Below are 25,641 nucleotides of genomic sequence, written 5' to 3'. Positions count from 1 at the left end.
GACCTCTGCCTCGTCATCTTCCCTCCCCTCAAGGTGGGCCCGGATGGGCCAGAGAGCCCGTTCTCCCTCTGAGCTGGTTTCTCTCCATTATCTCAGAAGTCCGATGACAGATCATGGCTTACTGTTCTCCAGGCCTCAGTTCCCTCACCTGTAAAATGGGGATGAAGACCGTGAGCCCCACAGGGGACAACCTGATCACCTTGTGTCTCCCCCAGCGCTTAGAACAGTGCTTGGCACATAGTAAGTGCTTAACAAATACCATTATTATTATTATTATTATTGTTGTTCTCCAGGCCTAAGTTCCCTCACCTGTAAAATGGGGATGAAGACCGTGAGCCCCACTGGGGACAACCTGATCACCTTGTACCTTTCCCCAGCAATTAGATCAGTACTTGGCACATAGTAAGCGCTTAACAAAAACCATTATTATTATTGTACCTCCTTCCCTTCCCCACAGCACCTGTATATATGTATATATGTTCGTACATATTTGTTACTCTATTTATTTATTTATTTTACTTGTATATATCTATTCTATTTATTTTATTTTGTTAATATGTTTTGTTTTGTTCTCTGTCTCCCCCTTTTAGACTGTGAGCCCACTGTTGGGTAGGGACCGTCTCTATATGTTGCTAACTTGTACTTCCCAAGTGCTTAGTACAGTGCTCTGCACACAATAAGCGCTCAATAAATACGATTGATGATGACGATTGATGATACTGTTGAGAAATCCTCCCAACCTGATGCCCGGGGGGGAGGTGGAACTCTGCGGAGGAAGGCACTGACCGGACTTTTGACTGCTGGATCCCAGGCCAAGGGCCAGGACTGACAATGGATCTCTGTTTCAGTTGGGCTTCCCAGGGTGTCCCCTGGCTACTAAAAGCCAGCAGCAACAAAATCAGCAACCTTTGGGTCTCTGGAAAGACTCTGCCAGGTTCCGCAGATGGGGCTCATTATCGGGATTCATCCTCTTCCTGATCTGCAACAGGAAAACTGTACTGGCCCTAAACCCGAGTCCCAAACCCTGTGCCTTCTGGAGGAGGGAACATTAATCTATATGCACAGTCAAAAGATGCACTGAGCAGTGGGGGTGGCATCTAAACTCTGATGGCAGCTGCATTTTTGCTGACCCAGAGTAGAATATTTATTCTTCCGATAAGCCCTGACCAGCTGGACTCTCTCTCCCTCTCTCTCTCTCTTTCTGTCTCTCTCCCTCTCTGTGTGATGGAGACTTAATAATAATAAAAAATAATAATAGTAATAACTGTGGTATTTGGTAAGCGCTTACTATGTTAAGCTTACTTTGTTAAGCACTTACAAGAAGCAGCGTGGCTTAGTGGAAAGAGCACGGGCTTGGGAGTCAGAGTACGTGGGTTCTAATCCCGGCTCTGCCACTTGTCTGCTGTGCGACCTTGGGAAAGCCACTTAACTTCTCTGTGCTTCAATTACCTCATCTGTAAAATAAGGATTAGGACTGTAAGCCTCATTTGGGACAACCTAAGTACCTTGTAGCTACCCCATTAGAACCAAGAACAGTGCTTGGCACGTAGTAAGCGCTTGACAAATACCATAATGTATATATGTATATAACCACTATGTATATATGTTTGTACATATTTTTTACTCTATTTATTTATTTATTTATTTATTTTATTTGTACATATCTATTCTATTTATTTTATTTTGTTAGTATGTTTGGTTTTGTTCTCTGTCTCCCCCTTTTAGACTGTGAGCCCACTGTTGGGTAGGGACTGTCTCTATATGTTGCCAATTTGTACTTCCCAAGCACTTAGTACAGTGCTCTGCACATAGTAAGCGCTCAATAAATACGATTGATGATGATGATGATGATGATAATTACTATATTATGTGCCAGGCACCGTATTAAATGCTGGGGAGGATACAAGCAAATCAAACTGGACACAGTCCCCACCCCACATGGGGCTCATAGCCTCAATCATCTTGGGACCGAAAAACCACACACTGCCGACCACGACAAAGAGTTCAGAGCTAGAACTGGTGTGATGCCACAAGAGAAACAGTGTGGGCTAGTGAAAAGAGCATGGGCCTGGGAATCAGAGGACCTGTTCTCTAAACCCAACTCTGCCAATTTCTTGCTGTGTGATCTTGGGCAAGTCACTTCTCTGCGCCTCAGTTTCCACAACTGTAAAATGGGGATTAAACACCTGTTCTCTGTTCAATCTAGACTGTGAAGCCCTGCAGGACAGGGACAAATAATAATAATAATAATGTTGGTTTAAGTGCTTACTATGTGCCAAGCACTGTTCTAAGCGCTGGGGTAGATACATGGTAATCAGGTTGTCCCACGTGGGGCTCACAGTCTTCTTCCCCATTTTACAGATGTGGTAACTGAGGCCCAGAGAAGTGAAGTGACTTGCCTAAGGTCACATAGCTGACAGGTGGCAGAGTCGGAATTAGAACCCACAACCTCTGACTCCCAAGCCTGTGCTCTTTCCACTAAGCCACGCTGCTTCTCAGGACTTACCATGCCCAACCTAATTCACATGTACTACTTCAGCTCTTAGAACTGTTTGACACACAGAAAGCGCATAACAAATACCATTAATCCCCTCCCCCCAGCCCCCCTACTTTTTGGCCATAAGCTCCTCTCCAGGATCCAATAATAACAACAATAATGAGTGTGGTATTTGATAAGCACTATATTAAGCACTAGAGAAGATGCAAGGGGCTCACAGTCTCAGAGAGCAGGTATTGAATCCCCATGAAGCAGTGTGGCTCAGTGGAAAGAGCCCGGGCTTGGTAGCCAGAGATCATGGGTTCCAATCCCGGCTCCACCGCTTGTCAGCTGTGTGACTTGGGGCAAGTCACTTAACTTCTCTGGGCCTCAGTTACCTCATCTGGAAAATGGGGCTGAAGACTGTGAGCCCCAAATGGGACAACCTGATCACCTTGTATCCCCCCTCAGAGCTTAGAACAGTGCTTCGCATATAGTAAGCGCTTAACAATTGCCATCATCATTATTATTATTATGAAGAGATTGGGGTGCAGTCAAGTGACTTGCCGTAAGTCACACAGCAGACAAGTAGCAGAGCCAGGGTTGGAGTCCAGGTCTTTTGACTCCCAAGCCCAGGGTCTTTCCACTAGGCCACGCTCCTTCCCTATTAGAGAGCATTGTTGGTCAGGAATTTAAAATGGAAAAGAGGAAGATTTTGTAGAGTGATTTGAGCATGCCCAAGTTCGGAGGAAGGTGTCCTGCAAAGTGAGGGGAATTGGACAAATAGCCAACCGTGTGGTGTTATCTGGTTTAATGGCATGCGCCTCAGAAAATCTCCTTTTAACAGAGTCTCACTTTGAGATAGGGTGGCTTCCAAGGATCTGTTGAGAATGCCAGGGATATCTCGCGGGTTTTCCGATCAAGGCAAACATGTCAAGCATGTGCTTCCAGCAGGCGCCGTGGAATCACTTCAGACGAGTGAACTGGGCCTGTGTACTTCCCATCCTCGGGCTGGGAGCAGAGAAGCAGCATGGCTCAGTGGAAAGAGCACGGGCTTTGGAGTCAGAGGTCATGGGTTCAAATCCCGGCTCCACCAATTGCCAGCTGAGTGACTTTGGGCAAGTCACTTCACTTCTCTGTGCCTCAGTTACCTCATCTGTAAAATGGGGATTAAGATTGTGAGCACCCTGTGGGACAACCTGATTCCTTTGTAACCTCCCCAGTGCTTAGAACAGTGCTTTGCACATAGTAAGCATTTAATAAATGCCATTATTATTATTATTATTCCAGGCCTGGCCCATGGCCCAGCCCCACAGCCCACCCACGGCCCACCCCCACGGCCCAGCTCATTCAGGACTTCAGGGACAACAGCGGTGACAACGTACGTCTTCCCCCCCTCCAAAACCTCCAGTGACATCCCATTCCTCTCCGCTTCAGGCAGAAACTCCTAACAATCAGCTTCAAAACGGTCAGCTCTCTCCTTCCCACTTCTGTACTCTCTTCTCTCTCTGCAGCCCTGCTTGCTCTTTGCTTCAACTCTTGACTATTAACTTCAAAACACTCAGTCAGCTCTCTCCCTCCTAATTCTCTGTACTCTCTTTTCTCACCACACCCCAGCTCGCAATCTGCTCCAAACCAGCTAACTACTGACCGTGCTTCATTCTCATCTCTCTCACTGCCAACCTCTTGCTCACCTCCTCCACCTAACAAAGACTCCCTTTCCCCTTCACATTTGGCAGCTTTCCCCATCTTCAAAGTACTGTTGAGATAATAATAATAATAATAACAATAATGGCATTTGTTAAGCGCTTACTATGTGCGAAGCACTGTTCGAAGCACTGGGGGGATACAAGGTGATCGGATTGTCCCACGTGGGGCTCACAGTCTTAATCCCCATTTTACAGATGAGGTGACTGAGGCTCAGAGAAGTTAAGTGACTTGTTCAAGGTCATCCAGCTGACATGTGGATGGGCCTCAGTTACCTCATCTGGGCCTCAGTTACCTCATCTGTAAAATGGGGATTAAGACTGTGAGCCCCACGTGGGACAACCTGATCACCTTGTAACCTCTCCAGCGCTTAGAACAGTGCTTTGCACATAGTAAGCGCTTAATAAATACTATCATTATTATTATGTGGCGGAGCGGGATTAGAACCCATGACCTCTGACTCCCAAGCCCGGGCTCTTGCCGCTGAGCCATGCTGCTTCTAGACTGTGAGCCCGTTGTTGGGTAGGGACCATCTCTATACATTGCCGACTTGTACTTCCCAAGTGCTTAGTACAGTGCTCTGTACACAGTAAGCGCTCAATAAATACTATCGAATGAATGAGTGGTACCCTCCCAAGCACTTAATACAGTGCTCTGCACATACTACTACTACTATTAATAATGATGATGGTATTTGTTAAGCGCTTACTGTGTGCCAAGCATTGTTCTAAGTGCTGGGCACTGTTCTAAGTGCTGTAAGCGCTCAGTAAATACAACTGATTGAGTGAGAGGCCCTGAGCACCCCCCAACCCCTTGGTGGACCCCCCATCTCCTGAAGAGCGCAGGACAGTGGATCGAAAGTCAGCCCACCAGCCACCCTTGGAGAAGGGAGGTGGGGATGAGCCTCTCCCCATCCTCCCCCTCCCCATCCACTCCGCCTTACCTCCTTCCCTTCCCCACAGCACCTGTATATATGTTTGTACAGATTTATTACTCTATTGATTTATTTTACTCGTACATATTTATTCTATTTATTTTATTTTGTTAATGTGTTTTGTTTTGTTGTCTGTCTCCCCGTTCTAGACTGTGAGCCCGCTGTTGGGTAGGGACCGTCCCTATATGTTGCCAACTTGGACTTCCCAAGCGCTTAGTACAGTGCTCTGCACACAGTAAGCGCTCAATAAATACGACTGAATGAATGAATGACTGAATGAGGCTCCTCGGCCCCGCGGGGCCCCTTCCCACCCTGACCCGGGCGCTCACTGCAATATCGATGGTATCTATTGAGCACTCACTGTGTGCCCAGCACTATACTAAGCGCCCGGGAGAGAAGCAGCATGGCTTTATGGATAGAACATGATCCTGGGAGTCAGCAGGTCATGGGTTCTAATTCCGGCTCTACCACACGTCTGCTGTGTGACCTTGAGCAAGTCACTTGCCTTCACTGCACCTCAGTTACCTCATCTTGAAAATGGGGAATAAGACTTGCGAGCCCCGTGTGGGAAAGAGATTGTGTCCAACCCAATTACCTAGTATCTACCCCAGTGCCTGGCACATAGCGCTTAACAAATATCACAATTATTATTATTACAACACAACAGAGTTGTTAGATGCATTTATTAATGTATTCAATTATTTTTGTAATTTTTGTGAAGATGTGATTATGATATTTTTTGTGATATTTTAGAGTTATGTACAAGACAATTGTCTGTTGGGAATAGTATATTTGGCTATGTGTCAAGGTGGTCCCTGCATGGAAGTGATCAGCACAACGCTTAATACCTTTAAGTGCTCAATAAATGCTACTGATAGAGTCATGCCTAAAAAGTTATGTTCTTCATGAATTTAAATGGTCTTTGGTGAAATGGAAAAGAAAAGATTGATCCTTGAGGGAAGGTGCCCACTGTTGGGTAGGGACTGTCTCTATATGATGCCAATTTGTACTTCCCAAGTGCTTAGTACAGTGCTCTGCACACAGTAAGTGCTCAATAAATACGATTGATGATGATTGATGATTCCCTGCCCACAAAGAGCTTACAGTCCAGGGATCACAACTCTTCCGTGGATCTGCTTTCTCCAATTACTGAAATTTCTCTTCTCCACAGGTGATATCACTCAATCAATCAATCAATCAATCATATTTATTGAGCGCTTACTGTGTGCAGAGCACTGTACTAAGCGCTTGGAAAGTACAAGTTGGCAGCATATACCAACACTCCCAACTGCTCCCTCCACCCTTCTGCGCTTGTGCACAATTCACTTGTGTACAACTCACTTGTATACTTGTACAGAGAAGCAGCGCGGCTTAGTGAAAAGAGCTCTGGCTTGGGAGTCAGAGGTCATGGGTTCTAGTCCCGACTCCACCACATATTAGCTGTGTGACTTTGGGCAAGTCACCTAACCTCTCTGTACCTCAGTTACCTCATCTGTAAAATGGGGATTAAAACTGTGAGCCCCACGTGGTACAACCTGATTACCTTGTATCAACTCCAGCACTTTGAACAGTGCTTTGCACATAGTAAGCGCTTAACAAATACCATAATTATTTTTATTACTATTACACTGACACCCATCTGTAGTACATCTGGTCAGAGCAACTTACCTGTCCCATACTTAATAATAATGGCATTTGTTAAGCACTTACTACGTGCAAAGCACTGTTCTAAGTGCTGGGGGGGATACAAGTTGATCAGGTTGTCCCACGTGGGGCTCACAGTCTTAATCCCCATTTTACAGATGAGGTAAATGAGGCTTAGAGAAGTTAAGTGACTAGCCCAAGGTCACACAGCAGACATGTGGCGGAGTCGGCATTCGAACCCATGACCTCCGACTCCAAAGCCCGTGCTCTTTCCACTGAGCCACGCTGCTTCGTATTTGACCACTTTCCCACCCACACAGCCATTTCCCCACATCTCTTCTCCTCTCTGTAAATGATTCTGCATCTGTCTGCTCCTCAATCGTTCAATTAACCAGCGGTATCCATTGAGAACTCACTATTTGCAAAGCACTGTACTAAGCGGCTAGGAGAGGGCCATAGAGAAAGTAGACAAGACCCCTGCCCTCAAGGAGCTTGGGTTTGAATCCCGCCTCTGCCACGTACCGGTAGTGTGACCATGGGCAAGTCACTTTACTTCCCTGGGCCTCGGTTTCTTCATTTGCTTAGACTGTGAACTCATGTGGGGCAGGCACCTCAGTGCTTAGCCCAATTTGTAAGTGCTTAACAAATACCAGTCAGCACGGCCTAGTGGATAGAAGACGGGCTCGGGCGGCAGAAGGACCTGGATTCTAATCCTGACTCTGCCACCTGTCTGCTGTGTGACCTTGGTCAAGTCACTTCTCTTCTCTGTGCCTCAGTTCGCTCATCTGTCAAATGGGGATTAAGACCCTGAGCCCCACGTGGGACAGGGACTGTGTCCATCCTGATTTGCTTGTATTCACCCCAGTGCTTAGTACAGTTCCTGGCACATAGTAAGAGCTTAATAAATACCATTGTTATTATTGTTAATATTATTATTACTATAATCCCTGGCAAACTAACAATGCTTAGTACCAAGGGCTCCAACTTTTCAAAGGCAAGGTATAAGGGCCCTACCCGGAAGATTCAGCTGGTTGTGTCAACAGCTGACAGGACTGCTGAACCGGATATAGAACAGTGCTTTGCACATAGTAAGCGCTTAACAAATGCCATCATTATTATTATTATATAGAGATTATTGGTCGCAAAGAGGGACCTCTGGAGAAGGCATTTCCCAAACTGCCCTTCCCAGCCCTGTGCGGCTCCCCTGGTCTTGACTGGGGGAGCGGGGAAGGGTGTTTTTTTGTTTGTTTGTTTGTTGTTTTTGTGTGTGTGTGTGTGTGTGTGTAAGCTCGATGTGGGCAGGGAATAATGTATCTACTTATTGTTGTATTGTATTCTCCCAAGCATTTAGTACAGTGCTCTGCACCCAAAAAGCACTCAATAAGTGAGAAGCAGCCTGGCCTAGTGGCAAGAGAATAGGCTTGGGAATCAGAGGTCGTGGGTTCTAATCCCGTCTCTGTCACTTGTCTACTGTGTAACCTTGGGCAAGTCATTTAACTTCTCTGGGCCTCAGTTACCTCATCTGTCAAATGGGGACTGAGACTGTGAGCCCCATGTGGGACCATGACCGTGTCCAACCAGATTACCTTGTGTCCATCTCAGGGCTTAGAACAGTACTTGGCACATAGTAAAGTCCTTAACAAATACCATAATCATTATTATTACAAATACGATTCAATAAATGAATGAATGTATGTGTGCACAGTTGTCAGTTCTTTAGGCTAGTTGTTTTCACTTAATCAATCGTATTTATTGAGCGCTTACTGTGTGCAGAGCACTGCACTAAGCGCTTGGGAATCACAAGCTGGCAACATATAGAGATGGTCCCTACCCAACAGTGGGCTCACAGTCTAGATAATACATTATAGATAATAATAGATAATAATATTATAATACACCTCACTTAAGCCAGGTGCATTATAATAATAATCATAATAATATTGGTATTTGTTAAGCACTTACTTTGTGCCAGGCACTGTTCTAAGAGTTGGGGTAGATACAAGATGATTGGCTTGGACGCAGTTCCTGTCCCACATGGGGCTCATAGTCTTAATCCCCATTTTCCAGATGAGGGAACCGAGGCCCGGAGAAGTGAGGTGACCTGCCCAAGAACACACAGCAGACACGTGGCAGAGCCGGGATTGGAACCCAGATCCTTCTGACTCCCAGGACCGGGCTCTGACCATTGACTTCATTGGCTCGTCTTCCCCGGGCTGGGCCTTAAACCGGCCGAGGGCACGGGTTCGAGGCATCGCGCTTGCTGTTCTCCCGACCCCTGGCCGGCGAGGAGGGGTGGCCAGGGTGGGGGCTCACCTGACGGTGCCCTTGGTGTTCCTGAGGACCGTGGCCGCAAAGTTCTGCGTGACGCCCACCAGGCTGATTCCGTCCACCTCCACGATTTGGTCATTCACTTGGATCCTTTGGGGGAAAACAAACCAGAGGCAGCAATCAATCAAAGGTAGCGGCGTATTCACTGAGCGCTCACTCTGTGTACTAAGTGCTTGGGAGAGTATGAGAAGTGGCGTATTCATTGAGCGTTCGCTCTGTGTACTAGATGCTTGGGAGAGTATGACAAGCAGTGTCATCTGGTGGATAGAGCACAGGCCTGACGGTCAGACGGAACTGGGATCTATGTATCTTTTATATTGTCCTCTCCCAAGCGCTTAGTACAGTGTTCTGTACACAGTAAGCACTCGATAGGTACGATTGACTGATTATAGACTGTGAGCCCATGGTTGGGTAGGGACCATCTCTATATGTTGCCAACTTGTACTTCCCAAGGACTTAGTACAGTGCTCTGCACACAGTAAGTGCTCAATAAATATGATTGATTGATTGATTGATTAATAATAATAATAATGGCATTTATTAAGTGCCTACTATGTGCAAAGCACTGTTCTAAGCACTGGGGAGTTTACAAGGTGATCAGGTTGTCCCACGTGGGGCTCACAGTCTTAATCTGAGCCCCCTCCTTCCTCTCCCCTTCCTTCCCATCCCCATCCCCTCGCCTTACCTCCTTCCCCTCCCCACAGCACCTGTATATATGGATATATGTTTGTACGTATTTATTACTCTATTTATTTGTACATATTTATTCAATTTATTTTATTTTGTTAATATGTTTGGTTTTGTTCTCTGTCCCCCCCTTTTAGTGCTTACACACTACTGTGCTGTACACAGTAAGCACTCGATAGGTATGATTGACTGATTCTAGACTGTGAGCCCACTGCTGGGTAGGGACCGTCTCTAGATGTTGCCAACTTGTACTTCCCAAGCGCTTAGTACAGTACTCTGCACACAGTAAGCGCTCAATAAATATGATTGATTGACTGATTGAATGAATCCCCATTTTACAGATGAGGTAAAAGGCAAAGAGAAGTTAAGTGACTTGCCCAAAGTCACACAGCTAACAAGTGGTGGAGCCGGAATTTGAACTCATGACCTCTGACTCCAAAGCCCAGGCTCTTTCCACTGAGCCACCCTGCTTCCACTGATTGTTTGCCATGGGACCTTGGGCAAGTCACTTCACTTCTCTGGGCCTCAGTTCTCTCATCTGTAAAATGGGGATTGCGATTGTGAGCCCCATGTAAGCAGGGACTGTGTCCAACCTAATTTTTTCGTATTCACTCCAGGGCTTAGTACGGTGCATGGAGCTGTAAGCACTTAACAAATATCACAATTATTATCATTATTATTACAGTATGACAATATTACAGAGTTGGTAGACACATTCCCTGCCCACAATCAGCTTATAGTTTAGAGGAGGGAGACATTAATGTAAGGAAGTAAATTATGGCTATGTACCTAAGTGCTGAGAGAGGGAAGAATAAAGGGAGCAAATCAGGGCGACACAGGAAGGAGTGGGAGAAGAAGAAAAGAAGGCTTAGTCAGGGAAGGCCTCACAGAGATGTGCCTTCTGTAAGGCTTTGAAGGGATCAGAGGGAGTAATCGTCTGTCATAAATGAAGAGAGGTAGAGGTAGGATGTGCGTAAATCAATCAATCAGTCATATAGTCTGAGCCCCTATTTTCATTCATTCATTGTCAGTCATATTTATTGAGCACTTACTATGTGCCGAGCACTGTACTAAGAGCTTGGGAGAGTACAATGTAACAATAGACACGTTCCCTGCTCCCAACGAGCTCACAGTCCAGTGGATGAGACAGACATTAATATGAATCAATACATAGATAAATAAATAAATAAATAAATTGCAGATATACACAAATGTGGTGTGGGGATGGGAGGGAAGACGAATGAAGAGAAGAAGTCAGGGTGACTCGACAGTGCTGGACACCGCGCTGGGCATCTGGGAGAGGACAAAGAATCATTTGACTTCCTCTGGGTTACTAAGAGATTCGTGGTCATTAAGAATTTCTAGGAGGGAGGACCATTGCAAGGCAAGACCACAGCAGGCAGGACCACAGGGAAAAGGATCATGATGGGCGGAACCGTAATGATAATGACGGTACTTTTTAAGCGCTTACTATGTGCCAAGCACTATTCTAAGCGCTGAGGGAGAGATACAAGTTCATCAGGTTGAACACAGTCCGTGTCCCACGTGGGGCTCACACTCTGAATCCCCACTGCACAGATGAGGTAACTGAGGCCCAGAGAATAATAATAATACTGATGGTATTTGTTAAGCACTTACTATGTGCAAAGCACTGTCGTGACTTGCCCAAGGCCACATTGCAGACAAGGGGCAGAGCTGGGATTAGAACATATATATATATGTATATATGTTTGTACATATTTATTACTTTATTTATTTATTTATTTATTTTACTTGTGCATATCTATTCTATTTATTTTATTTTGTTAGTATGTTTGGTTTTGTTCTCTGTCTTCCCCTTTTAGATTGTGAGCCCAATGTTGGGTAGGGACTGTCTCTATATGTTGCCGATTTGTACTTCCCAAGCGCTTAGTACAGTGCTCTGCATATAGTAAGCGCTCAATAAATATGATTGATGATGATGATGATGAACACAGGTCCTTCTGATCCCAGGCCCAGGCTCTACCCACTAAGCCACACTGTTTCTCCATGGCAGGGCAGGATCACCGGGCGAAACCGCAGAGGGCAGGACCACTGGGGCAGGACCACAGAGGGTCAGGTCACACCAGGTCTGGCTCTCCTTTCACCAGCCCCCGGACCCTCAATCAATCAATCAATCAATCAATCAATCGTATTTATTGAGCACTTACTGTGTACTAAGAGCTTGGGAAGTACAAGTTGGCAACGTATAGAGACGGTCCCTAGCCAACAGTGGGCTCACAGTCTAGAAGGGGGAGACAGAGAACAAAACCAAACATATTAACAAAATAAAATAAATAGAACAGATATGTACAAGTAAAATAAATGAATAAATAGAGTAATAAATATGTACAAACATATATACATATATACAGGTGCTGTGGGGAAGGGAAGGAGGTAGGGTGGGGGGATGGAGAGGGGGAGGAGGGGGAGAGGAAGGAGGGGGATCAGCCTGGGAAGGCCTCCTGGAGGAGGTGAGCTCTCAGTAGGGCCTCAAATCTGGCAAAGGCAGGAGTTTTCGGAAGCCCTTGCCCCCCAATCACCACCCTGGGCAACGTAGGAGTCCACTCGCTCCGGATCACCCAACCGGATGAACCCTCATTTGGCGGATGCCAATACAGGAGCTAGGAGGGGCAGCCAGATCAGAGAAGCAGCGTGGCTCAGTGGAAAGAGCCCGGGCTTTGGAGTCAGAAGTCATGGGTTCAAATCCCGGCTCGGCCAATTCTCAGCTGTGTGACTTTGGGCAAGTCACTTAACTTCTGTGGGCCTCAGTTCCTTCATCTGTAAAATGGGGATTAAGACTGTGAGCCCCCCGTGGGACAACCTAATCACCCTGTATCCTCCCCATAGCTCAGAACAGTGCTTTGCACAGAATAAGCACTTAATAAATGCCTTTATCATTATTATCCATTGCCACAGAGGCTATAACAGGAAGAGCAATAACCAAATGGCTGGAGGGGGGCCAGCTCAGATATTAATTAGCTAAATAATAATTTAATTAATAATAAATTTGTTTTTTATGGTATTTATTAAGCGCTTATTGTGTGCCAGGCACTGCACTAAGCACTAGGATAGATAAAAGGTCATCAGATTGGTCACAGTCCAATTCTCCCATGGGGCTCACAGTCTTAATCCCCATTTTAAAGATAGATAACTGAGGCACAGAGAAGTGAAGTGACTTACAAGAATACAGGTGTTATAGCGTACTCTCCCAAGTGCTTAGTAATAATATAATAATAATGACATTTGTTAAGCACTTACTATGTGCAAAGCACTGTTCTAAGCGCTGGGGAGGATACAGGGTGATCAGGTTGTCCCACGTGGGGCTCACAGTCTTAATCCCCATTTTACAGATGAGGGAACTGAGGCACAGAGAAGTGAAGTGACTTGCCCAAAGTCACACAGCTGACAATTGGTGGAGTGGGATTTGAACTCATGACCTCTGACTCCCAAGCCCGTGCTCTTTCCATCGAGCCACGCTGCTTCTAGTACAGTGCTTTGTACACAGTAAGCGCTCAGTAAATGCGACTGAATGAATATATGACTTGCCCAAGTTCACTCAGCAGACAATTGGCAGAGTCAGAATTAGAACCCAGGTCCTTCTGACTTCCAGCCCGTGCTCTATGCTATTTTCTACTTTGTCACAAAAACTTGCTGTCTTCAAAACTTTTCAAACTCTTGGTTTTCAAGGTTTTTGTTTTAAATAAGCAGTTGTGCTGGTGTATGTACGCGAGATAGAGGAGGTGAAGGGATGAGGCTTCACCTCCTCCCCCCTCTTTTAGACTGTGAGCCCACTGTTGGGTAGGGACTGTCTCTATATGTTGCCAATTTGTACTTCCCAAGCACTTAGTACAGTGCTCTGCACACAGTAAGCGCTCAATAAATACGGTTGATGACGATGATGATGATGATGATGATGATGATGATGATGAGGCAGAAATGTCAATGAGGGAGCACAGATGGGATTTTTGCCTGCATCCCACCTCGGTCAGCAATCTACCCTAAAATGGTCCTAAATCCCTGCCACAAATCCTGGAACGGGAGGCTTGGATCTCGTCCCAGTTCTGCCACTTGCCTGCCGTGTGACCTTGGGCAAGTCACTTAGCCAGAGAAGCATCATGGCCTGGTGGAAAGAGCCCGGGCCTGGGAGGAAGAGGACTTGGGTTCTAATCCTGGCTCCGCCACGTCTGCTGTGTGACCTTGGGTGAGTCACTCCACTTCTCTGGGCCTCAGTTCCCTCATATGCAAAATTGAGATTCACTACTTATTCTCCCTCCTACTAATGTTTTTCATTATAACTGGTAAATGCTTACTATGTGCCAGGCACTGTACTAGACTGTGAGTCCCATATAATAATAATGGCATTTGTTAAGTGCTTACCATGTGCAAAGCACTGTTCCAAGCACTGGGTGGGACAAGCACTGTGATTACCTTCTATCTACCCCAGCGCTTAGCAGAGTGCTTGGCACAAAGTAAGTGCTGAACATTTACAATGATCATTTTATTACAATTATCATTGTTTACTATTATTAACCTCTCTGGGCCTTGGTTCCCTCTCCTTCGAAAGGGGGATTCAATACCTGTTCTCCCCTGCTCTAGACTTGGGGGACAGGGACTGTGTCTGATCTGACTGCACTGCATCGACCCCAGCGTTTAGCACAGGGCTTGGTACATAGAAAGCTTCCAACAAGTACCACAGTAATGATTACTGAGGTGGTTTCCGGGACCCCAGATTACGGCACTGCCTGCTGTTGGGCCTTATTTACATTCACTGACTTTGGAAGTCCTTGCGGTTGCTTTCTGGGGTTTTGCCCCAAGAGACCACAATTGTCTCATGGGCCGGAGACCTCGCCTCAGCCCAAGGCCCCAGAAATGCCACCTCAGGATGAATAAAGCCCGTGGTCCCTTGGTTCCTCCCCTCCTACAGTCACATCCCTGCCACGTGTGCTCTGAATGATAATAATGATCAAATTATGGTACTTTTTAAGTGCTTACTATGTGCCGAGCATTCATTCATTCATTCAATTGTATTTATTGAGTGCTTACTGTGTGCAGAGCACTGTACTAAGCGCTTGGGAAGTACAAGATGGCAACATATAGGGACAGTCTCTACCCAACAATGGGCTCACAGTCTAGAAGGGGGAGACAAACGAAACAAAACATGGAGACAGGTGTCAAAATCGTCAGGATAAATAGAATTACAGCTATATGCACATTATTAACAAAATAAATAGAATAGTAAATATGTACAAGTAAAATAAATAGAGTAATAGATGACACCTGCTGACACCACTGACAGCACTGTTCTAAGCACTGGGGTAGATACAAGGTAATCAGGTTGTCCTTCATGGGGCTCACAGTCTTAATCCCCATTTTCCAGTTGAGGTAACTGAAGCCCAGAGAAGTGAAGTGACTTGTTCAAAGTCACACACACAGCAGACAAGTGGTGGAGCCGGAATTAGAACCCACGACCTCTGACGGCCAAGCCCCTGCTCTTTCCACTAAACCATGTTTATAAGCTCCCAGGCTGGAAACCCCGGCAAAGAGAAAGACCCAAGGGAGTTTCCTCCCTTGACAAACAGAGACAGCTGATAAAGAGGTGACTACACAGAGACAAAAGCTTTGACTGTGTTTCTGTCACTTCTGTCTTTACAGACAAGATCAAATAACAGTTGAGCAGTCTAAGTCTCACTTGACATAGAAGGTGGGAAAGTGAATGGAGACCTGGAAAAAAAAACAAACTTCTGAAAATTCCTCTCCTCCCAGTCCTCCTCCCACCTTGTGCCCGTTTATTGTTCTATCAGACTTTCCCAAGCACTTAGTTAAGTGCTCTGCACGCAGTCAGTGCTCAATTAATATGATTGATTAATTGACTCCTCCTCCTTCTCTTTTCTTCCTCCTGCTCCTCCTCCGGCTCTTCCTTCTCTTCCCAGCCCTCGCCCGGCCTTGAGCTGTAACATGCCCTTTCAAAAATCATAATAATAACTGCATTTAAGCGCTTACTCTGTGCCAAGCACTGTACTAAGCGCTGGAGTCAGATCCCTCATGGGGCTCACCGTCTAAATAGGACGGGGAACAGGTATTGGGTCCCAATTTTGCAGACGAGGGTACTGAGGCACAGGGAAGTTAATCGACTTGCCCAAGGTCACACAGCAGACACGTGGAGGGGCGGGGATTAGAACCCAGGTCCTCAGCAGCCATCTGTCTCCTGGGAGCTGAAGGAGCCTGAATGCACAGATCCGCAGACTGTCAAAGATCCACAGTCAGTCTATCGTAATTATTGAGCGCTCACTGTGTGCGGAGCACTGTTCTAAGCACTTAGGGAGAGTACCTTATAACAGAAAACGGACACATTCCCTGCCCACAACGAGCTTACGGTTCCGAAGGGCACAGAATGAAGGTTGACTCGCAAAGGATGCCACGGGCAGAGCAACCCAGGAGTCACAGAACGTTTAGTTCACCTTCGCGTCAAATAGTTCAACAAGTAATTAACCCGGGAGCTGAGCACGCCTTGCGGAGAGTCCTCATTTTAAGATCATCATCAATCGTATTTATTGAGCACTTACTATGTGCAGAGCACCGTACTAAGCACTTAGTACAGTGATCAGAAGATCAGAAGAACAGCTTGGCTTAGTGGATAGAGAATGGGCCTGGGATTCAGAAGGACCTGGGTTCTAATCCCAGCTCCGCCGCTTGTCCGCCGGGTGACCTTAGGCAAGTCACTTCACTTCTCTGGGTCTCAGTTCCTGCATCTATCAAATGGGGATTGAGACTGCGAACCCCAGGTGGGACAGGGACTGTGTCCAACCTGATGACTTTTGTATCAACCCCAGTGTTTAGAACAGAGCCTGGCACATAGGAAATGGTCAATAAATACCATAAAAGTACAAAAAATAAATAAACAAATAAATAAATGCTGCTGATTGATAGAGGAGCGAAGGAAGGTAGCTGATGATGATGATAACAATAATAATAATAATAATAATGGCATTTATTAAGCACTTACTATGTACAAAGCACTGTTCTAAGCGCTGGGGAGGTTACAAGGTGATCAGGTTGTCCCAAGGGGGTTTACAGTCTTAATCCCCATTTTACAGATGAGGGAACTGAGGCCCAGAGAAGTGAAGTGACTTGCCCAAAGTCACACAGCTGACAAGTGGCGGAGCTGGGATTTGAACCCATGACCTCTGACGCCAGAGACCATGCTCTTTCCATTGAGCCATGCTGCTTCTCTTAAGAATAATAATAATAATAATAATAATAATAATAATAATAATAATAATAATAATGGGCTGATTGGGGCTGGGAGGAAGCCCGAAGTGTCTGGATATTTTAAGGCAAGATTAAGCTGTGGGAGCAGCCCAGAGGATGCAGAAGCAGTGTGGCTCAACGGAAAGAGCACAGGCTTTGGAGTCAGAGGTCATGGGTTCAAATCCCAGCTCTGCCACTTGTCAGCTGTGTGACTTTGGGCAAGTCACTTAACTTCTCTGTGCCTCAGTTCCCTCATCTGTAAAATGGGGATGAAGCCTGTGAGCCCCCCGTGGGACAACCTGATCACCTTGTATACTCCCCAGCGCTTAGAACAGTGCTTTGCACATAGTAAGCGCTTAATAAATGCCATCATTATTAGTATTATTATTATTTTGGGGCTGTCTGTGGGTTGGCAGTGGCAGTGAGGGGGAACCTGTGCCAGAGAGAAGCCGCGCAGCCAGATAAGTCTCGGTCTGCCAGCCGCTCTCTGCCCAGAGGAGGGCTGCATCAGGCCTCAGGGAGGACAGCTGGGTTGGGGCAAGATGCCAGCCTCCTCAGGGAGGAAAAAGAAATAGTTGTCCATGTCCAAACAGCAAGAATTGACGAAGCACATGTGACCGAGTAAATAAAGTTCCAGCGTAAGTAGCATGGCTTAGTGGAAAGAGCCCAGGCTTTGGAGTCAGAGTTCATGGGTTCAAATCCCAGCTCCGCCAGTTGTCAGCTGTGTGATTTCGGGCAAGTCACTTAATGTCTCTGTGCCTCAGTTACCTCATCTGTAAAATGGGGATGAAAACTGTGAGCCCCCTGTGGGACAACCTGATCACCTTGTAACCTCCTTAGCGCTTAGAACAGTGCTTTGCACATAGTAAGCACTTAATAAATGTCATTATTATTCATTATAATTATGTTATATTATGTATAATATAATATACATTATATTATAATATGTATAATATTATATTATAATTAATAATAATAATGTTGGTATTTTTTAAACACTTACTATGTGCCAGGCACTGTATTAAGCACTGGGGTGCATACAAGCAAATTGAATTGGATACAGTCCCTGTCCCACAGAGAGCTCACAGTCTTAATCCCCATGTTACAGGTGAGGCAACTGAGGTCCAGAGAACTGAAGTGACTTGCCCACACAGCAGACAAGTGGCAGAGCTGGGATTAGAACTCATGACCTTCTGCTTCCCAGACTCGTGCTCTATCCACTACGCCATGGGGTCTGAGACTTGGGTGGAATCCCTACTGCAATTCCAAAGAGTCGGTGTGGCGGTCCAGGCCCGAGCCCACCCCCGCCGCCGGCCATCACCCGTCTGTTGGCCGGCCGGTGACTCTGGCCCGTCGAGCAATCGGCCCACCACGCCACTCACTCCGGCCCAGCGTCGGCCTCCTGTCTCTCATTCCCGCCCGGCTCGGCACGAGGGCCGGATGAAGGGTGAGTCCCCTTGGGACTCGCGCTCAGGTGGCCCCAGGCGGGGGCCTTGCTTACCGACTGTCCCGCTGGGCCGCCCCGCCGCCCGTCACCGTCTTGACGAATATTCCCAGCTTCTCCAGCCCGGCGTCGGCGCCCACGCCCATCCCGATGATACTGATGCCCAGCCCGTCCTCATCTGGGAAGCACAGAGAAGGGGAAGCAGCCATTAGCGCCGGTCCGACGGGAGGACAGGACGGGCGGCCCATTCCTCCAGCAACCCGGCGTCTCATTCATGCATTCGATTCAATTGCATTTATTGGGCACTTATTGCGGGCAGAGCACTGAACTAAGCGCTTGGGAGAGTACAATACAACAATAAATTGATACACTCTCTGCCCACAATGAGCGATCTGCTTGGGTGGATGTTGTTTCCACAGCGATGGTGCTCCCGTGCCTAGGAGAGGTGATCCGTCCCACCCACTGCCCCATGTGCCCGCATGTTCTGTCTGCCCCCAGTGCCCCACCATCATCATCTATCATATTTATTGAGCACTTACTGTGTGCAGAGCACTGTACTAAGCGCTTGGGAAGTACAACCAGGTAGACGGGAGCGAAGAGCCGGATGCCAAAGCGGCAAACAGTTCCGGCCCTCATCCTCCAGGCCGGGAGGCCGGAGCCCCCAAATGTCCGGCTGGGCCAGGCAGGGCCATTGACCCCTTTGGGTCCCAAGGGCGCCGGGCCCAACCCCTACCTTTCTCCAGCTCCACGGGGAACAGCAGCAGCTTCTCCACGCGCTTCTCCAGCTCGTACTCAGCCGAGGCCGCCACCGGATCCACCTCGTCGTTTCGCCGGTCGTAGTCTTCGTTGGAGTAGGTGTGGAAAACCTGGGGGAACAGGCCGCGCCCGTCAGCACGCTGCAGGGGGTACCACGGAGCCCCTCAGCTTCCCGGAGAACACGCAGTCCGCGGGCTTCACATCCATAGCCAATAACTCGGTCCGTGATATTCATTTATGTGCAGGGCACTGTACTAAGCGCTTGCCTACAAGGAAGGCAATGTGGACAATCATAATAATAATTATGGTATTTGTTAAGCACTGAGCAGCATTGCTCAGTGGAAAGAGCCCGGGCTTTGGAGTCAGAGGTCATAGGTTCAAATCCCGACTCCGCCAACTGTCAGCTGTGTGACTTTGGGCAAGTCACTTCACTTCTCTGGGCCCCAGTTACCTCATCTGTAAAATGGGGATTAAAACTGTGAGCCCCCTGGGGGACAACCTGATCTCCTTGTAACCTCCCCAGAGCTTAAAACAGTGCTTTGCACATAGTAAATGCTTAACAAATACCATTGTTATTATTATTATTATATGTCAAACACCATTCTAAGTTACTTTTCTGAGCTTACTGTGTGCCAGGCACTGCACTAAGTGCTGGGGTGGAAACAAGCAAATCAGTTTAGACACAGTTCCTGTCCCATGTGGAGCTCACAGTCTCGACCGCCATTTTACAGAGTAGGTGACTGAGGCCCAGAGAAGTGAAGTGACTTGACCAAGGTCACACAGCAGACATGTGATGGAGCCGGCTTTAGAATCCAGGACCTTCTAACTCCCAGGCCTCTGCTCTGTCCTTTATGCCATACTGTATTCTCATTAACAGGTCCTTGCAGGTGGGGAACATGCCATGTGCTTCTTCTGTATTTTTCTAGATGCTCGGTAAATGGCAATTAATTATAACTGTGATATTCGTTAAGTGTTTAGTATGTGTCAAGCACAGTTCTAGGTTTTGGGGCAGATATAAGATTATCAGGTCAGAAGCAATCGCTGTCCCACACAGGGCTCACAATCTTCAGCAGAAGGAAGAACAGGTACGACTAGCACACTTCCCCCCTTGAGCCCTGCTGAAAGCTCACCACCCCCAGGAGGCCTTCCCAGACTAAGCCCCCCTCCAGCTGCCTGAATCACAAAAGCACTACAAGTCTGACGCAGTGCAGTTTGAGGCAAGAATGAGGGGCTGGGAGTCAGGAGACCAGGTTCAGTCAATCAGTCAGTCAATCATTCTACTGAGTGCTTAATGTGTGCAGAGCACTGGACTAAGCACTTAGGTCTTGTCTTGTCTTATGCCATCGAGTCATTTCCAACCCATAGAGACACATCTCTCACAGAACGCCCTGCTCTCCATCTGCAATCGTCCTGGTAGTGGATCCAGAGTTTTCTTGGTAAAAATCCAGAAGCTTCCTTCCGCACAGTAAACATGAGTCTCCACACTTGAGAGATCCCGTGCCACTGCTGCCCAACACGGGGGAGTTTTGACTTGTAGCAGATGGCCTGTCACACACTAGCCACTGGCCAAGCTACAAATGGAATGGGTAGGCCTCTGCTTGACTCTCCCTCCCTCAGCCAAGACTGGTAGAGGACTGGAAACTCTCCAGGTGCGACCCTGAGAGGGGCAAACACTTAGGAGAGAATGATATAATGATATAACAGAGACGTTCCCTGCCCACAATGAGCTGACAGACTAGAAGGGGAGATAGAGAAGCAGCGTGGCTCAGTGGAAAGAGCAAGGGCTTTGGAGTCAGAGTTCATGGGTTCAAATTCCAACTCTGCCAATTGTCAGCTGTGTGACTTTGGGCAAGTCACTTAACTTCTCTGTTCCTCAGTTACCTCCTCTGTAAAATGGGGATTAAGACTGTGATCCTGCCGTGGGACAACCTGATCACCTTGTATTATTTTTTTTTTAATTTATGGCATTTATTAAGCGCTTACTATGTGCAAAGCACTGTTCTAAGCGCTGGGCAGGTTACAAGGTGATCAGGTTGTCCCACAGGGGGCTCACAGCCTTCATCCCCATTTTACAGATGAGGGAACTGAGGCACAGAGAAGTTAAGTGACTTGCCCAAAGTCACACAGCTGACAATTGGTGGAGCCGGGGTTTGAACCCATGATCTCGCACTCCAAAGCCCGTACTCTTTCCACGGAGCCACGCTGCTCCTAAAGCACTGTTCTAAGCGCTGGGGAATTTACAAGGTGACCAGGTTGTCCCATGTGGGGCTCACAGTCTTAATCTCCATTTTACAGAGGAGGTAACTGAGGCCCAGAGAAGTGAAGTGACTTGCCCAAAATCACACAGCTGACAAGTGGCAGAGCCGGGATTTGAACAAATGACCTCCGACTTCAAAGCCCGGGCTCTTTGAGCCACGCTGCTTAAGACAGCCACGCTGCTTAAGACATTGTGTAACCTTGTAACCTCCCCAGCGCTTAGAACAGTGCTTTGCACATAGTAAGCGCTTAATAAATACCGTTATTATTATTATTATTATACATTCTGAGAAGGGGCAATGAATAAAAGAAGCAAATCCAAGTGCAAGGGTGATGCAGAAGGGAGTAGGAGAAGAGGAAAGCGTGGCTTAGGCAGGGAAAGCCTCTTGGAGGAGATCGGCCTTCAATAAGGCTTTGAGGGTGGGGAGAGTGATCATGTGTCAGTGCTTAGTACAGAGTCTGGCATATACAAAGGGCTTAAAAAATACCATAATTATTATGATTATCTATCAGCTAGGGAGAGGAAGGGCATTCCAGGCCAGAGGCAGGACGTGGGCGAGAGGTTGGCGGCGAGACAGGAGAGATCAAGGTACAGGAATAGGTTGGTTTTAGAAGAGAGGTGGCAGATCTCTGGAAGTAGGGAAAAACCAGAACCTGAGACTCTGTCCCTGCCATTAGCCCTCGCCCTGGCAGTCCTAAGGATGGGGGGTCTCCAGTGGCAGTGAGACCCCTCACCCCAACTGGGCCAGGGGGACCAAGTGCGGCAGGCTGGGCAGGCTGGGCAGGCTGGGCCAGGAGCTCACTACATCCCTGTTCTCCATTCACCCAAGCCCGAAAGGTGGGAGGGGCTCCAGCCCACGTCCCTCTAAGCTGGACACCAGAAAGTGGGGGGCAGAGGTAGTGGGGTATACCACCTCTCCGTCCAGAGAAGCCAGATCCACTACGTACCTACCCTTCAAATTCAAAACAAACCCAATCCTGACATTTGACCTAATTTTTCCTTGCTGTGCCCACCCTTCGGCTCCAAGATGGAGAGAGGTTCCTGCCCCACTCCCGGCCAGCCCTCAGGGTAATAATAATAACAATAATAATAACAACAATCACAGGAGTATGTGCCATCATCATCATCATCATCAATCGTATTTATTGAGCGCTTACTGTGTGCAGAGCACTGTACTAAGCACTTGGAAAGTACAAGTTGCCAAGCATTCTACTAAGCGCTGGGGTAGATACAAGATAAACAGGTCTGACACATTCCTTGGGACTAAGTAGAAGGGAGAACAGTCATTGAATTCCCATTTTACAGATTGATTGATTCATTCATTCATTCAATCGTATTTATTGAGCGCTTACTGTGTGCAGAGCACTGTACTAAGCACTTAGGAAGTACAAGTTGGCAACATACAGAGACGGTCCCTACCCAACAGCGGGCTCACAGACTAGAAGGGGGAGACAGACAACAAAACAAAACATATTAACAAAATAAAATAGAAGAAATATGTACAAATAAAATAAATAAATAAATACAGATGTTTTTATGGAATTGGTTAAGCACGTATTAAGTGCCAGGCACTGTACTAAGTGCCGGGGTAGATACAAGTCTTTCCTAAGTCCTCCTTTTTTCTTCTCTCACTTCCTCTGCTTCACCCTGACTTGCCCCCCTAATTCATCCCACCCAGCCCCCAGCCCCACAGCACTTGGGTACATATCTGTCATTTATTTATTTATATTAGTGTCCGTCTCCCCTTCTAGACAGTATGCTCATTGTGGGCAGGTAATGTGTCTGCTATACTATCAGACTGTCCTCTCCCAAGCGCTTAATACAGTGCTCTGCACCCTGTAAGTGCTCAATAAATAAGATTGATTGACTGACTGACTAATCAAGTTGGACACAGTCCCATACGGGGCTAACACTCAACCCCCATTTTCCAGATGAGGTCGTGAGGCCCAGAGAAGTGAAGTGACTTGCCCAGAGGTCACCCAGCTGACTGGTGGCAGATCCGGCATTAGAACCCAGGTCCCAGACCTGGACTCTATTCACTAGGACATGCTGCTTCTCAGATATATCACTGTTATATTCGACTTTCCCAAGTGCTTAGAACAGTGCTTTGCACGTAGTAAGCGCTTAACAAATACCAAAATTATCATTATTATTATTATTATGAAGAAATTGAGGCACAGAGAAGTTGGGGTGGAGGGCAGGGGGTGCTGAGAGCTTGAGCAGTCAATCCATAGTATTTACTGAGCACTTCCTGTGTGGAGAGCACTGTACTAAGAGCTTGGGAAAGTAGAATATAACAGATGGTAGACCCGTTTCCTGACCACAAGGAGTTGGTTTCTGGCTCCTGTCACCATCCCACAGCTGGGGGGGCCTGGCCACTTCCTTGACCGTTTTCCTGGTCAGTTTTCAGCAGAGAGGTGGCCAGGCCTCCTTTAGGGAGCCGTGAGCGGCTGGGACCACTAATGAGGCAGACCCGCTGAAGAGGGGGAGACAGATGAGCACCCCGAGCAAAGTCAGACATGTGACAGCCAGGCGGGTGGGCCCTGACCAGGACGGACACCCAACGGATACCCCCGGCTGCTCAACTCCAGTTGAATGAGATCATTATCCCGTCAGGAATTCTCACTGGTGTGGCTCGCTCTGGGTTCTCTATCCCTTTCATATTGTCCTGGCACATCTCTCCAGGCACCTTGTGGGGTTCAGCAGCAGGGTCACCACCGTAGAAAGACTCTCCTTGCCCCTCGAGGAGGCAGGCGGACAAGTAAGTGACCTCTCTGACCACTCCTTGATCCTAGCAATCCCAGGGTCTATCCTGCTGCCCCTCTCCTCGGTCAGTGCTTACCATGTGTCAAAAATACTGTTCTAAGCGCTGGGGTAGGTACAAGTTAATTAGGTCGGACACAGTCTCTGTCCCGCGTGGGGGCTCACAGTCTTAACTGCTCTCTGTAACCTCCAACCCAGCCCAAACCCATTCAAGCCCACTGCTCTATAGCCCTCCTCCTCTTCCTCCTCCTCCTCCAACTGCTCTCTACAACTCCCTCAATCCTCACTGCAGCCTTCCCACTGCTCTCCACAGCCCGCCACTGCTTTCTGAAGCCTCTACTGCTTTTTGCAGCTTCTCACTGCTCTCTGCAGCCCCTCTCTGCAGTCTCCACTCCTCTCTGCAGCCCCTGTACTGCTCTCTGCTGTTCCTCCAGGGCTCTCTGCAGCCCCTTCACTGCTCTTTTCAGCCCTCGCCCACGCTAATCTCTGCAGTTCCTCCACTGTTCTCTAATAATAATAATAATAATGACATTTATTAAGTGCTTACTATGTACAAAGTACTGTTCTAAGCACTGGGGAGGTTACAAGGTGATCAGGTTGTCCCACGGGGGGCTCACAGTCTTTAATCCCCATTTTACAGATGAGGTAACTGAGGCCCAGAGAAGTTAAGTGACTTGCCCAAAGTCACACAGCTGACAATTGGCGGAGCTGGGATTTGAACCCATGACCTCTGACTCCAAAGCCCGTGCTCTTTCCGCTGAGCCACGCTGCTTCTCCAATAATGCTTCTCCAATCTTCTTCTCTGTAGTCCCAGCGCTTAGAATAGTGCTTGGCACATAGTAAGCGCTTAACAAATACCATCCTTATTATTCCCCCACTGTTCTTTGCAGTCCTCACTGCTCTCTGCAGCCCCCCTACTCTACAGCTCCTCCTGGTCTCTACAGCCCCCAGTGCTCTCTGCCCTTTCCTCCTCCCCTACCCCAAACTCACAAAATGATTCTGAAATCCTCAGGAGAGGACAGATTAACCTTCAAACAGAACCAAGTAAATAAAAGAGCATTTGGATGGGGAATCGGACCTCTCAAGGCCCCCTGGAGACTTAGTTTTGCTCGCCGGTCACCGTGGTGATGCTATAACTGGGGAGAGGTGTGCCTGCCGGAGGGATGACCTCTTCTAATTAGCTCCAACGACATTGGCCAAGACCCTCTCGGCCGGACCTGGAGTTCAGGGCCCTTCTTCCTCCTCCCCCTAAGCCTAGGCCCAGTTCTTGCCACGTTGCCCCAGGTGGGCAAGAGATGACTTAAAGTCGGGCCCTCAGACCGAGTCAGTAATGTGACTCATTCCCATTTTCTAATTGTTACTTTCATTCAACTCCT

The 25,641-nt window shown here is 47.5% G+C and overlaps 1 protein-coding gene across 2 annotated transcripts in view; it reads right to left on the bottom strand.

The window, feature by feature from the left end:
• Nucleotides 1-25,641, bottom strand: part of PPP1R9A (protein phosphatase 1 regulatory subunit 9A) — a 147,264-nt gene that overhangs the window by 34,935 nt on the left and 86,688 nt on the right. For both annotated transcript variants that reach the window (XM_038761164.1, XM_038761173.1), the window contains exons 3-5: nucleotides 19,223-19,355; nucleotides 18,547-18,667; nucleotides 9,075-9,179 (exon numbers count right to left, since the gene is read on the bottom strand). In XM_038761164.1, the coding sequence (XP_038617092.1) occupies nucleotides 9,075-9,179; nucleotides 18,547-18,667; nucleotides 19,223-19,355 (359 nt within the window). The remainder of the gene's footprint in view (nucleotides 1-9,074; nucleotides 9,180-18,546; nucleotides 18,668-19,222; nucleotides 19,356-25,641) is intronic.

The sequence above is a fragment of the Tachyglossus aculeatus genome, chromosome 2 (genome assembly GCF_015852505.1).
Source record: "Tachyglossus aculeatus isolate mTacAcu1 chromosome 2, mTacAcu1.pri, whole genome shotgun sequence".
NCBI lineage: Eukaryota > Metazoa > Chordata > Mammalia > Monotremata > Tachyglossidae > Tachyglossus > Tachyglossus aculeatus.
This window is presented reverse-complemented; position numbering and strand designations above follow the sequence as displayed.